This window comes from Rhinichthys klamathensis, unplaced genomic scaffold (genome assembly GCF_029890125.1).
Source record: "Rhinichthys klamathensis goyatoka isolate OS25496 unplaced genomic scaffold, OSU_Roscu_1.1 h1tg000181l_1, whole genome shotgun sequence".
Taxonomy (NCBI): Eukaryota; Metazoa; Chordata; class Actinopteri; order Cypriniformes; family Leuciscidae; genus Rhinichthys; species Rhinichthys klamathensis.
The window spans coordinates 303,532-318,200 of NW_026606709.1; the positions used below are offsets into that span (position 1 = coordinate 303,532).

Sequence of the window (14,669 nt, forward strand, 5' to 3'; positions counted from 1 at the left end):
TTTAATTAATGTTTTTATGATGGCTTTGTGAAAGGTTAACTAAACAGCATGAGCCGTCTTCCAGCTGGCCAGTAAGTTATTTGGCAAATTTCATTCTGTAGGCTAACATACAGATCTGTTTTATGCTATTGTTTTTGATAGTGTTATACATTTCTTACAGATAATCGATTGTCATTGCGTTTGTCTTACCGAATGTGGTAGCTTTATGCAATTACAGTTTGTCTATAAGCTTCTTTTTTTTTAAATGTATTAATGCCGACAGTTAAATGTTGCCAGATATTGCTACGAAAAACAAGCAAAACAAAATAATAATAATAATCCGAAATAAGTTCAAAGCTTGTGTTTTGGAAATAAGGTTAATATATCACTAAACCTTCCCACATTAATAACTTCCTAAAGTGTCACATTAAATCAGAAAAACAGGTGACTACTGCCACCTTTCTATTAGGTGGATCTGGCAACACGGAGGCTGCACCCGCGTTCACAACGCGCTCTCAAGCCCCGTTCAGTTCACTGCGCCAGCTTCTCGCAGCAACATGAATTGCAAACACTCATATGAGGTGGTTTAAACACTGCTAATTAATCATTCAGAGAGCTTGACATTTTATTTTTGAATGTAAAAAAAATGACCGAGGTCCGGACCTCGGTGACCTCATAGCTGGCTACGGCCATGCCCCCCATAACCCATACAGAAATCGCCTAGATTAAAATGTTAATAATACATAGATTTGTTTTTCAATAATATTGTTTATATTGTTGTTTTTAAACAACCCCAATTATTTCTGCTCAATTTTATTTGTACCAAATGCAGTTACTCAGATCTACTTATTTTTTTTACTTACATTTACTCAATTCATACAGTGTATGTAATAGATTTCACTGCTTTAAAATGTAATCAATATTTTTTAAGTGTAAAAATGTTTTACCAAAAAAATTGAGTAAGTCATAGTAAAGTTTTTTAGAGTGTGCGAACAAATTCATTGTTGGACCCGTGGTGTGCCGAGTTTTTTCCAACATTATAATTACAAACATTATTCAAGTAGTAGTTATGCTTGATGCCAAACTGCCAACTTTTATTATGGCCTTTCTGTTAACAGGACCCCTGCGCGTGCTCACTGCACATCCTGCTGGAAACAATCCTCTTCAAGTTATGGGCATCAGTTTGTCCTGTCAGTAATAGCAGAATACAACACCTGGCAGCGAACAAGCTAGCGGCTGCGGTAAGACACTTCCATTTAATGTAACTCATAGGTTTATTGCTGTAAAGGGAATATAATTATGCACAGATGATCATCTCCAAGCACAGTATGAAGGGTTTCTGCTAATTAGCTACGTAGAGTTAGCAGCACCCCTAGCCAGGGCACTGAGTTGCCTAGATCTGGCTAATATATCGATAGCATGTTTTGAATGAAAATGGCGTCGCATAATTCATATAATAAAATAGAAGCACAAAGTAAAACCTTTTTTTTAAAACATAGTGTGCAGACGTGTACACTAAAAGGATTAGCAGAATAGCATGCTAGCAAAAGTGGCTTGGTAATGCCGTGACAAGCTGCCCACTGTTGCTAGGCAACGGAAGCCCCATCGGGCGAGAAGCACAGTAAGCTGTTTATTCTATTACCCAGAGAGAAGGGGTAGTTAGATGGGCTAAAGCCTGAATAGTCTCTTGTTGGATAATTTCCCCTTTACCCAAAATAGCCTTTTCATTTCATTTATACTAGTTCTAATTATGTAAATGTTTTGTTTATTTGACAGTGACAATACCGACATAACAATTTTGAGCTGTAGATTTTAAACATTTACAAATATCAAAACCGGAAAATGTATACAAAACTGAGTAAACTATGTTATATATATATATGTGTGTATTGTGTATATATATATATATATTTCACAATAATGCTTCATTGACTTGCGATCATGTAGGAGATTCTTGTGAATGTTTACAGAGTCATTGTTTTAACATCTGTTTGTGGTATTTTCACAGGAAGTTTGCATTGGTAACATCTGATTTTGCTGTTGAGCTCTTCTACCATGTTAGTGCCCATCTTCACCCTTAAACTGAACCATAAGATTAACCCTCGAATGGTTGCTATTGGAAAGTACGATGGGATACATCCATGCCTCACTGCAGCCACACAAGCAGGCAAGGTAAGTGAAAGGTATTATATTAAAAAGTAGAGATGCACCGATGTATCGGGCGATTTTTTTTTTTTTTTTATCAATTTAAAACCATCGGCATATCAGCTACAGCATGAAAATGTTTAGTAATTAACTGCATGAAGGCTGTAAGCTGTATAATGTCTGTTGCATAATCCAGCGTTTTTCTCTAGATAAAATAATAAAATACTTGCTAAAACAAAATTTTAAAAAGCCACTTTTGGACACAAATACCGAATTGAGTTCTCTTTCACTTCTAATTCACACAAAATTATATCAAAATGCCTGTCTTGACGAGTATCCTTGTAAACATACTCGGTTATGTCTTAAATGAATGTAAACAGTTGAGAAATAAAACGCTTGTGTAGCAGTATATTAGATCCGTGCACCTTTTAAAGTGACAGCAGCCCAATATTCCTGCTGTGCTGCTGTCTGTGTTTTAATCATAAAACAAAAGACAAATAAAATCGCTCACTACTATTGACTAAAACACTTTTGTAACTTTAATAAGGACTAATCAATTTTTATAACAAAAGTTAAAATAAGAGAGAAAGTGACAAATGTCAGTATCTGAATCGCCAATAGTTGTTTGTTAAAATCAAATCGGCCAGAAAAAAATGTATTATTGGTGCATCCCTATTAAAAAGTATTATATATTAAAATGATATCATATTAGATTGTATTACAATATGTTCTATTATATTATATTTCTCATTGTAATAGTTATTCTTCCCTTTGGCATCAATAGCACATTAAAAAATGTACAAAGCACATATTTTGTTCAAGAATATTCATGGAGAGAGCTTTGCTACTCTTGCCATTGTTGTAGTTGCATTCTTGTTTTTTTCTTTGACAAGTGGCAATTTTTTTTTCTCTGACAGAATTTTTTCTAAGCTTGGTTGGCAGCATAGCCAGCTTTGTTTGTTGTATTGTATTACAATGGACTTCATAGTGCTCATAGCTTTGCCAATCTTTATTTAGCCTTTTTTTTTGTACATTTACACAAGCAGCTCCTTGTGGTCCTCATGACAAGCGGGATTGATTTGATTGGCTATTTTAGTTACAAAGTCTGTGATATTTATTATACAATAAAGGATCTGAACTGAACACACAAAAATGTTGTAATGTGGACACATGGTGTGCCTTGTTGAAAAACTTATTGTTATAAATTGTAAATGTAAAATTTACAAAGTGATTTTAGGACATTTTCAAATGTGTATTTTTAAACAAAATAAAAAACTATCTAATAACTCCATTTGCATTTTTACACACGGTGCAATCCAGTTTAACTTCTAAACCCATCCAGGTGTTTATCCACAACCCTCACACTCGAGGCCAGAGGCCAGCAGCCCACCGGCTGAGTCAGAGTACCCAGGACTCCGATATCTCACTCCTCAATATCAACCAGGCAGTCAGCTGTCTGACGGCTGGTACTCTGGGACCCAACACCACAGGACACACGCTGCTCGTAGGCTCTCAAACGAACCTGTTGGCCTATGATGTGCATGACAACACAGATGTCTTCTACAAGGAGGTAAGGTTTATATGGTGTGTCTCGTATACATAAAGCTGTAGTGTTTTATTTTTTAATTTTTTAAAGAATGGATTCTTAAAATAAAATGGATTTCTTAAGACATTGATAACAGGTGGTTGAATGGTTCTTATCCAAGTAAAACAGAAATGTTTATCACATGCTTATTATACAACAGGTGACTGATGGGGCCAATGCCATTGTTCTGGGAAAACTAGGAGATATCCAGTCCACCCTTGCCATCATTGGTGGAAACTGTGCTCTGCAAGGCTTTGACTATGAGGGAAATGACCAGTTCTGGACAGTAAGATCATTTTTACGTCCTATATTCAAAATATATTTGAGAAACAAAACTATGAAGGATATTTATAGGTATACCTATTTTTTTAAAGGTCACTGGAGATAATGTACGATCACTTGTGCTTTGTGACTTTACTGCAGATGGCAAGAATGAGGTGAGTCATTATTCTTTTTGTTTTCACGTCATAATGACAAAATACTTTTGTAAGTTATTATAAAATACTGCTTTCATAAATTGACCACGCATCCCATCTTTCCAGCTGCTTGTTGGCTCAGACGACTTTGACATCAGGGTGTTCAGAGAGGATGAACTGGTGACTGAGATGGCTGAAAATGAGGTATGAATTATGACATTGTTGGTTGATAGTTGGACATCTTTTTTTTGGAAACTTTTTTTTATATATACAGTTTTTGCTTTCTGTTTCTTTCAGACAGTCACATCGCTTTGTCACATGCACGGCAGCAGGTTTGGTTATGCTCTGGCCAATGGCACAGTAGGAGTGTATGACCGCACTGCACGCTACTGGAGGATCAAGGTAGTGCATTTTGGTCCATTCAAAATTAAACCTGAATCAGCTTTCTTTCCTAGAGGAAAATGATCATTAATCAACATAAATGAGTAAGAATAATTTAGATTTTTTTTCTCACAGTCTAAAAATCACGCCATGAGTATCCATGCCTTTGATCTTAATGCTGATGGTGTTGTTGAGCTCATAACTGGGTGGTCCAATGGAAAGGTCAGTCTTTTAGAAATTACACTGAGTGGCTGTTTACACGACACCTTTTTCAACTAAAAACTGAAAACTTTTGTATACGTTTTGGCTATCCATTTACACTACAACAGCGTTTTGGGGGAAAATGCAATGTTTTGAAAGCTGGTTTAAAAGTGCAAGTTTTTGAAAACGATACCGCGAATTTGTGAAAACAATGTTCAGTCTATAGGCGCGTAGTATTTCTTTTCTTTACATTTAGTATTACTGTATGCCGGTGACAACTACTGGCCGGGCATGCATAATACAGCGTTTTTAGTCATTTTCGCAGATCCATGTGAACAGGGATCATTTTGACAACGTTGTCATCTGTAAACGCAAAGGAAAAACTTTTTTAGTACAGCGTTGTCGTGTAAACGTACCCTCACATTTTACTTACCAAGGTTTTTGCTGTACAAGTAAAAAGAGAGGATTCCCTGTGATTCCATGTCTAGATTGATGCTCGCAGTGATCGCACTGGTGAGGTGATCTTCAAGGATAACTTCTCATCCTCTGTGGCTGGGGTTGTTGAGGGAGACTACCGCATGGATGGACAGATTCAGCTTATATGCACCTCTGTGGAGGGAGAGGGTGAGATGACGGACATTTATTATAAATGCATATAAATGCCCTTGAGTATTGGCTCATCATATATATGTGTCATCCTACAGTACGTGGCTATCTGCCTGCCAGTAAGGATATGAAGGGAAACCTAATGGATGCAAGTGTAGAACAAGACCTGATCAGGGAGCTGAGCCAACGTAAACAGAACTTGATGCTGGAATTACGAAACTACGAGGAAAATTCCAAGGTTATGCATGCGGTTCTTTAGTTAAAATTTAGTGATTTATGTTGATGTTCCCAATGCAGTTTTTGATGAGTGAAATTTGTGTGACATAGGCTCTTCCTGGAGTTTCGGAGGGGGAATTTAAGATGGGTGTAATTCCAGCTAACACGCAGCTCCAGACAGCCTTGTCTGTACGAAGAGCCACAGAGAGCCAGAGAGCACACATAGAGCTCAACATCTCCACTCCGAATGGTACAGTTAAACCATCTTAACTCAGTTGCAACACTTTTTTTCACCTCTATTTTTTTTTAGTTCAATTATATAGACCTTTCATAAAAGCCACATTAAAATTAGTAAAAGCTGTTTGACCTGTAGAGAGCACCACGTATAACATATGGGGGGAAAAAACAAGATATCATGGCCACAATTTAACTAAATTAAAACAAAGGAATGAATTAGTACAATGTAGCCACAATTAGAATGAATTAGAACGAATTATTAAAATGTGACCACTGTTTAACTAAAACAAGGAAACAAATTAGCTTAACATGGTCATGATTTACTAAAACAAGGGAACACATTAGTACAATTTGTGGTCTTAATATACGTTTTTTTGGGCTCTGTCAACATGAAGTTTTATATTATGATATTCTTTTTGCTGCCCTCCTTCAGAAACAATCATTAGAGCCGTGCTGATATTTGCTGAAGGGATTTTTGAAGGTGAGAGTCACGTGGTTCACCCTAGCGCTCAAAATCTCTCTGGCTGTGTCCGTGTCCCCATCATTCCTCCAAAAGACATTCCAGTTGACCTTCACATCAAAGCCTTTGTGGGAGGAAAGACAAGGTACACAAAAGTGAATATCATCATGACGATTGTCAAACTTCATTATTTGGATCACATTTTGAGGATTCATTCAACTACTTATTTTAAGTTTAAAATTAAGGTATTATGAAAAAATATGGTGAAAGAATTTCAAAAAAATCTCATGACGATGCATTTTTCTGTTCTTTTTCCCCATTTACAGTACACAGTTCCACGTATTTGAAATCACACGTCAGCTGCCTCGCTTCTCGATGTATGACCTTAGCGTTGACTCCTTAGCCACAGAACCCACAGGAAAAGTCACATTCAACATCAATGACAGACCTCAGAGGGTACAAGGACACACTCACTCAAAATGGAACTGAGTGCATGACGTCACAAAAATTGTGCCATGTATATCATAGTGCTGATGAAATATGAGGCATGCATCTATGTTTGCAGGTAGTCATGTGGCTAAACCAGAACTTTCTGCTGTCCGAGGGCATTGACAGTCCAGACATCACCTTCACCGCACTGCGTGGAGGAGGTCTCCTGAGAATCAATATGCAGCATAGTGGAGAGGTGCTTTTATTGTGTGTTTGTCAGTATTTGTGAGCTACTTACTCAAAAAAAATATCTCTAACTTAGTTCAGCCTCATCAGATCACGTTGAGAACAGATGACATTGATCTGGCTGGAGATCTGGTCCAGTCACTTGCTTCTTTTCTGGCCATTGAAGACTTACAGGCTGAAGCTGACTTCCCTGTCTACTTCAAAGAGCTACGAACCACTCTCACTGAGGTTAAGAATTGCAACATCTCCTTTAAGATAAACATTTTTTGAAGTCTTTTAGCTGCAAACATCCTTTTATGTTCGTGTCAGGTGGATGATTTTCACTCAGTGCATCAAAAGCTCACAGCGGCAATGGCAGATCATTCCAACTACGTAAGAAATATGCTGGTGCAGGCGGAAGATGCCAGACTCATGGGTGATTGGTGAGCAGCTTAGTTTGATTGATCAGTCCTCTCGCTTTCCCAAAGACTTGTACTCACAGAAATGTTATTCTGTTTTTTAGGAGAAACATGAAGAAACGCTACATTGAGCTGTATGACCTCAACAGAGATTTGATTAATGAATATAAAATCAGGTCTAATAATCACAATGCCCTCCTCGCACGGCTGAAATCAGTTAACCAGGCCATCCAAAGGGCAGGGAGATTGAGAGGTGGGTGGATTTTACTAAGAAAACACAATTAATGAGTATTCATAGTTTTCACTTGACGTCACACTGTATAGGAACGCCCACCTGGAGTGCAAAACAAGATTTTCCTCCACTGCCCGGCAGTTATTTTTACCAGGATTATACTGAGTACTAATGTACTAAAGCAGTGAGTTTTCCCATATAAAACCCTTTTCAAGTAAAAACTTAACATGAAATGTAGCATGTTTGCATTCATATTTTGTTTGCCTATATATATAGTATGCATCATCAATGAGATGTATACTGAATTTGATCTTTTGATAAGTTTATTAAGCGTTTTAGAATTTCCCGCTATTTTTCGTGATTGAAATACTGTGCCTAGTGTTTTATATGGATTACAAGTGCCCCAAACTTGCAGTTTGTTCAAATATCTTTTCTTTTGAGAGGTCATCTAAATATTTGGTTTGAAACGGATGGAAAATGGACAGGATTGTGCTGCAGTTCTATGGATGGTTTGCCTTCCAGATGGCAGTCACATGACTAAAAACTACGAATAGCTTAAATGGTCTCTCAGCTCGCTCATTAGTTGTTTTTTCTGCAATTAATGGTAATCACGATTATAATTAATTCATTTCCAATTATGCTTTTCAGTGGGAAAACCTAAAACTCAGGTTATCACTGCCTGTCGAGATGCCATCAAGAACAACAACATCAATGCTCTTTTCAAGATCATGAGAGCAGGAACTACTTCCTCCTGAGAAACATCTGGTCCGAAATGACCTTAAAGTGCAGAAGTCTGGAAGATCAGACCACATTCCTGGGGGAGACCCCCCAAAACAGGCTTGGAAAGGGCCCAGCAGCCTGCTGGGAAATAAAAGGCCTGCATGAGGGGATATATTTTGAATCCTGCCTTCACTGGCTGCAGTTTTGTTTTAGAGGAGTAACTGGGTTGGTCTGTCAGTAACTGTAAAGTCTTAGCCAAAACTTGATAGCCAAAGAGACTGTATTTAATGTACCAAGTCAATGTGTTTGTAAATCGACTGGTTTTATCTGTATTCAAACAGGATATTAAATTATTATATAAATGTATCTGTTTTCATTCTATCTGTGCAGTTAAACTGTTGAATCTAGTTTTATTTTCTATTATGGTAAGAGAAAAGGGCGGCAATGGGACACACTCTCCTGAATTCATAATTCTCTTGCGCGTGCTCGCTTCCCTGTCCTCGCTCCCGGCTCGCGAGGAGTTGCTGCGCTGGCATCTGGCGCGCGATGCATCCAACAAGCTTCGAGCTGTCACGTGATCAATGAAAGAACTTTAAAAATGCGCAAGAAGCCTTATGCTTGTAACTGATGTACATTCTTACGAACACAATTGATGCGAACAGAGATGTCTTTAATAACCTAGCGCAATTCAGCGAGTTGGAAAAGTTTTTTTTCTGAAACATGCACACGCCACAGTCGCGTACAGCAGCTTTAATAGTGGAAGCAGATGTTTGGATCTGGTTGCTCTGTCTTGTCATTGCTCTCCTGGTACGCCGTCATCTGGGTAAGTTTTGTAAATGTATGTTTGAAACAAAGAAAGACAGTTATAAAGAAGGCTGGACGCGAAAATGTAATTTAAAAAGAAAGCAACTTGAAATGCAGACGCATAATAACGATCCTGAATGGTAATAATTATTAATCGCACTAGGCAGTGTTTAATACATTTTAAAATATTGCAACCAAAATGCAATTGTATTTAGAGTGTCATTTCTAAATTTCAAATGTTTAAATTACACAAGTTTGTCTATATGCCTGTGGGGTGACGCGTTTGTTTTTGAATGAATATTTTTTAAGCGAACGAATTGTTCAGTGAATGCTCGTTCGTTATTACGAACTGAACCAGATCTTGTACGTTAAAAGTGTAATAAAGCCAGTTGTAGAGCAAACACAGTAGGCCTACAGGGTTGTCATATGAGTGGGGAAATAAATGCTTAGAAACATTCTTTCGGGAGACTTGTAGGCACACAACTCGGCTTGGTGTTTTTAACGAATCAATTGACTAAATGGTTACTCATAACTCATAGCCTACTTACTAACCATGTAGTTACAGAATGTACAATTGAGCTATAAATAATTTTAGTGAACATATTTGAGGAATGAAGTAATATTTACATCTCTTAAAATAATGTCATTATGTGGTGTTGTTGACGAATTATATATATTGATATATTGCATGTGCATTTTAAACTGACTGATGACTTGGAAAAGCAACTGTATTGGATTTCTGTGAATAACACATGAAAGAGACATTTAAGCTCTTTCAACAGTTTCAAATTTTTTTTTTTTTTTTTTTTACTTTGAAGTGCCAGAAAAGATTTTTAAGTTCCAAAATTGGTAAGATGTGTTTCCTGTTATAAATTGGTTGTGTATCCTGTTTCATAGAAGTATGCGGTCCTGGCCGTTTATGAAGCATAACTTTGGTCAAGTAATATCCTGTGTCTCCTTTTGTTTGATGACATCCAGGATGCTGTGGTAAGAAGTATATGTGATGCCTCTCAAATCTTACACAATAGGAAATTGGTTTTACGGACATGATTAGTATAACTGCAGATTTAGTTGTGTGTTTTAAGAGGTTAGATGTAGCATGAATTTTATTTTTTGGAGGAAAAATACAACCTAAATGATGCTTTGCAAGCAGTTATCGTGCATTTATTTTAACTGACTTTTGTTTGTACTTTTATTTAGCAGAACCTACTACGGCCGTGAGAAAATCCAAACACTTTAAGAAGAATGTGAGACTTCTACCGAATTTCATGGGAATATAACGGTAAAACCGGTCACACCATGAGAAGGGTCTATATAAAGGGAGATATACTTTGCTCCCTAATTCTGCTGGTGCTGCTATTTCTGCTGTTATATGCCCATCAAAGTATGACACCCGTATGGGGGACATTGCACATTCAACATGGATCCACCAGCTCAAGAACCCTCCTCAGTGGAGCACCAAAGGGACTGGAAACAAAGCCGTTCCCTTCAAAATCTCCAGACATACCTCCTTGCAAGCCTGAGGTTCAGATCAAGCCTAAAGCACAAAGACCACCAAAGGTCAATTCTCAGAAAGCAAAGTCTAAATTTCTCCAACCCTCAACGACAGCAAGTCTGCTACCAACACATGCTTCCTTTGACTTTTATGATTACCTTAAAAAAAAAGACCAACGGGACTTCAAGCTGCTAATTGATCAGCCTACAAAGTGTTCTGGACCAGAAGGAGCGCCCTACATGCTGATCGCCATAAAATCAGTAGCAACGGACTTCGACAAACGTCAGGTCGTTCGACGCACATGGGGACGAGAAGGTGTGTTCCAGAAAGATATGAACGTCAGGAGAGTTTTTCTTCTCGGTGTACCCCAAAATCAAACAGTGCTTCCATTATGGGACAAACTTTTGGGATATGAGAGCCACACTTTTCATGACATCCTCCTGTGGGATTTTGAAGACACATTCTTTAACTTGACACTAAAAGAAATCCACTTCCTACAGTGGATCAATGTTAGCTGTCCCAAAGCAAAGTTTATTTTTAAGGGTGACGCAGATGTGTACGTGAACATCGACAATATCCTGGAGATGCTTGAGGGTCAAGAGATCGATAAGGATCTTTTTGTCGGCGACATCATTGTCCACGCAAGACCAATACGCAGGCGCAACAGTAAGTACTTCATCCCCGAGTTTATTTACGGCCAGGGGATCTACCCGTCCTATGCTGGCGGAGGTGGCTTTGTCATGTCGGGACATACCGCATTGAAGCTCCACCTCGCCTGCAAAGAGGTGGAACTCTTCCCCATTGATGATGTCTTTCTGGGCATGTGTCTGCTGAGGATCGACCTTCAGCCGACTCGCCACGAAGGCTTCCGCACCTTTGGAATTGTGAGACCGTCCGCTGCCCCCCACCTCCAGGTCTTTGACCCCTGCTTCTACAGAGAGCTGATGGTGGTGCACAGCTTGACCGTCCCACAGATCTGGCTCATGTGGAACCTTCTGCATGACCCTAACCTTCAGTGTCACAGCAGTCAGGATCCTACGGTTTTCCCCTTTCAATGGAGAGACAAGATGACTGCTAAGAACAAGGCAAAGGAGAAGCTTAGGGACAACGACTATGGGTTAAAAGTGTTTGTGGAGCATTAACTCCTAGAAAATGACTGTACTGTGAAAATAAAACATGAAACGGACAGGGAATATGTGACCCTGGACTACAAAACCAGTCAAATAGGTACATTTTCTGAAATTAAGATTTATACATCATCTGAATAAATCTGAATAAATAAGATTTCCATTGATGTATGGTTTGTTAGGATAGGACAATATTTGGCCGAGATACAACTATTTGAAAATCTTTTTCAAATCGATTGAAACATTGAGAAAATCGGCCTTTAAAGTTGCCTATTTATGTTTGTGATTGTGCTGCATTCACTCACACAAATAAATGTTTTATATATTTACGTCAGGAAATTTACAAAAATATCTTCATGGAACATGATCTTTACTTAATATCCTAATGATTTTTGGCATAAAAGAAAAATCAATAATTTTGACCCATAAAATGTATTGTTGGCTATTGCCACAAATATACCCGTGCGACTTGTGACTGGTTTTGTGATCCAGGGTCACATATGAGGAAAAACTAAAGCAAAAATTCACCGGCATGTCAATCAAACCCCCAGATGACATAGAAGAAAAAATAGATACCATAAGCTAAATTAAGAATTAAGCTTCCACAACTTAATATTTCATGGCCAGTGGCCACGTTTTATTATTTCCACATTGTACTTATTTGTTTGTTTAGTTAAATCATGGACGTGATTTAAAGTCCCCCTGTAGTCAATAATTTTGTCCCTTAGAACTCATATTTGGTCACCAAAAGTTTTTTCCTGTGAAAATATTTATTCATGCCTTAAAATAGCTTGAATGTATTTTTACACATTTACTTCATTTAGTACATGAGGAGCCATGAACATGCAAATGAGCCCCGCCTCCACTCACTCATACAGGCTCGTCTACAAGTCGATGAATCAGAATGGTAATGCGTTTGTTTTATGTATCGCTCTCTACAACATTGGACACATAATTAATATGATTAGCCTTTTGCTTGACTACGTTATCAAACAGCTAATAATGTGTTGCTAATATTACACAAACCATGGTCTGTCTTAAAGCATATTAAAAACACCACATAGACATATAAACAACATTAAAACATTTATTTTCCCCACAGGGGGTCTTTAACTAAATTAAAATGAGGGAATGAATCAGTACAACATGGGCACGGTTTACCTAAAATGATGAAATCAATTAAGTTGTGGGAATGAATTCTTAATTCGTGGCCATGATATCTGCTTTTTCCCCCATGTCATATCCATTTATGACTTCCTTTCATGATTGTTTTTTTGAACATGCTACTCTTTTCCACACAAAGAAAACATCCAATGACCATCAACTGTCTGTCCTGCTCCAAAGGTACAACTCATACAGCTATATTCCAAATGCTCTAAAGCCATATGATAGCTTTGTGTGAGATATTTAAGTCATTATTCACTGAAAATCTTCTGAAGTGATCTGCATTGACACATATCTGAACATTTCAGGCTTGGAACAACATGACTAAATTGTAATTTTCGACTGTTTAAAAAAATGCTCAAATATAAAATCTAAGAAAAAAGGTTCACAAAAGCTTCTGTAGATGATTCTTATATCCAATTCAAACTATTCTCTATTTTTGGGGAAATTACTGTAGAGTTTGTCTAAATTATAAAGATGTTGTACAGGAAGTGCAGGGGAATCAGACACATTTTGTATGCACAAAATGGACACTAATGTTATGCATTGAAATGTACTGAGTTATGTAATATAGAGACTATTACTGTATACATATCCTTTATTAGACAAATGGCACCATTTTTTTTCTTTGATTGATAAGTGTGCTGCATTGTTTTAGATGACCTGCTGTCTTTTAGATTTACATTAAACTCAATTGAATGATTCTGAAATGAAGTGAATAATTTTTTTTTTTAACAAAAGACAAAAGATCCCTCCATTCTTTCCCCCCATATTTATTACATCCATTCTTTAAATATTTTTGTTGAACACACTGTAACAGTTTTAATGAACAAAATGCAAAATTAGCAGTTTAAAAAAAAATGATAATGCTTTCAGTAGATTGAACAAGGAAACTTAAATCCAATGGTCACAGCATTGTTGCCCCACTCGGAGCTTTTGATAAACCAGACCATTCCAATTTATACTCCATCAACGCAATGATTATTGCTTTGAAAACATAACAAAAAGAAACAAACAACAACAAAAATTGCCTGATAAATGTTGATATTCCGTGTACATGTTCCTTAAACCTACAGAAGTAAAAATATCTGTGATACAAAACACCACATTGCAATCAATTTAGATACACACTTTTTTTAATCGAGGATAAGTCCCACTTCCAGAAATGGGTTAAATGTACTAAATCCACAAAAAATAATCACTTTTTGGAGGATGGGGAAGAACATACAATATAGAGGAATACAATACATAGCATTAATATGCGCATTACACTGTATGGAGTTTGTCCATTTCTAATTACAATCCTCAGGATGATCATTCATTCATTCATTCCGATGCAAAAATAGGATAAAGTCTGAAGAAGAAACATTACAGCCAAAACCCATTTGATGAAAAGCATTCACTTGCTCCTGGCATTAAAAAAAACATCCACCTGAGTTTGGGCAGGCAATCAGCCCATCAGACCACACCCCCCCCCTCAGTTACAATCCCTAAATGACAATAAAACAGCGGTTGTGTTGTTCCTTATCGACAACGGAGATTCCAATTGTGCATCTAAGCAGTTTGCTTTAAGATCTAACCATATTAAAGTGGAACTCCACATCCGTTTCAAAAAGTACAAATTGTATTGAGACAGAAACACCACAACCACTTTGTGAACTTCAGATCATGAAGGGCAATCTCCATTTTCTGTTACATTTTTGTACGCGGACTGCAATAATCAATTTAAATACACTGAACACAGTAAACTAGCGCTTCATGAAAAGAGTTCAATACCCAACGAGTCGTTTTTTTCTTCCTCTAATATTCAGGTACGTTTTCGGAAACA

General features: G+C 37.4%; 2 protein-coding genes across 2 annotated transcripts; both read left to right on the top strand.

The window, feature by feature from the left end:
* Positions 1-1,108: 1,108 nt before the first annotated feature.
* bbs2 (Bardet-Biedl syndrome 2) lies at positions 1,109-8,617 on the top strand. The gene is made up of 18 exons (XM_056261144.1): positions 1,109-1,220; positions 1,988-2,151; positions 3,467-3,694; positions 3,870-3,995; positions 4,084-4,146; positions 4,252-4,329; positions 4,423-4,527; positions 4,642-4,728; positions 5,196-5,331; positions 5,412-5,551; positions 5,641-5,779; positions 6,200-6,371; positions 6,553-6,682; positions 6,792-6,911; positions 6,992-7,129; positions 7,211-7,323; positions 7,404-7,552; positions 8,180-8,617. Exons 2-18 carry the CDS (start codon positions 2,035-2,037, stop codon positions 8,284-8,286), a joined length of 2,148 nt encoding a protein of 715 aa, XP_056117119.1. The 5' UTR covers positions 1,109-1,220; positions 1,988-2,034; the 3' UTR covers positions 8,287-8,617.
* A 1,665-nt stretch (positions 8,618-10,282) lies between these two features.
* Positions 10,283-11,913, top strand: b3gnt9 (UDP-GlcNAc:betaGal beta-1,3-N-acetylglucosaminyltransferase 9). The gene has a single exon (XM_056261150.1). The coding sequence runs from the start codon at positions 10,355-10,357 to the stop codon at positions 11,690-11,692; it is 1,338 nt and encodes a 445-aa protein (XP_056117125.1). The 5' UTR covers positions 10,283-10,354; the 3' UTR covers positions 11,693-11,913.
* The last annotated feature ends 2,756 nt before the right edge of the window (positions 11,914-14,669 follow it).

Excerpts from the sequence above, each read along its gene's own strand:
- bbs2 (XM_056261144.1), top strand. The coding sequence starts at position 2,035 with ATGTTAGTGCCCATCTTCACCCTTAAACTGAACCATAAGATTAACCCT. Across the intron at positions 6,372-6,552 it reads TTTGTGGGAGGAAAGACAAG|TACACAGTTCCACGTATTTG; the intron begins GTACACAAAAGT and ends CCCCATTTACAG. Across the intron at positions 7,130-7,210 it reads TACGAACCACTCTCACTGAG|GTGGATGATTTTCACTCAGT; the intron begins GTTAAGAATTGC and ends TGTTCGTGTCAG.
- b3gnt9 (XM_056261150.1), top strand. The coding sequence starts at position 10,355 with ATGAGAAGGGTCTATATAAAGGGAGATATACTTTGCTCCCTAATTCTG.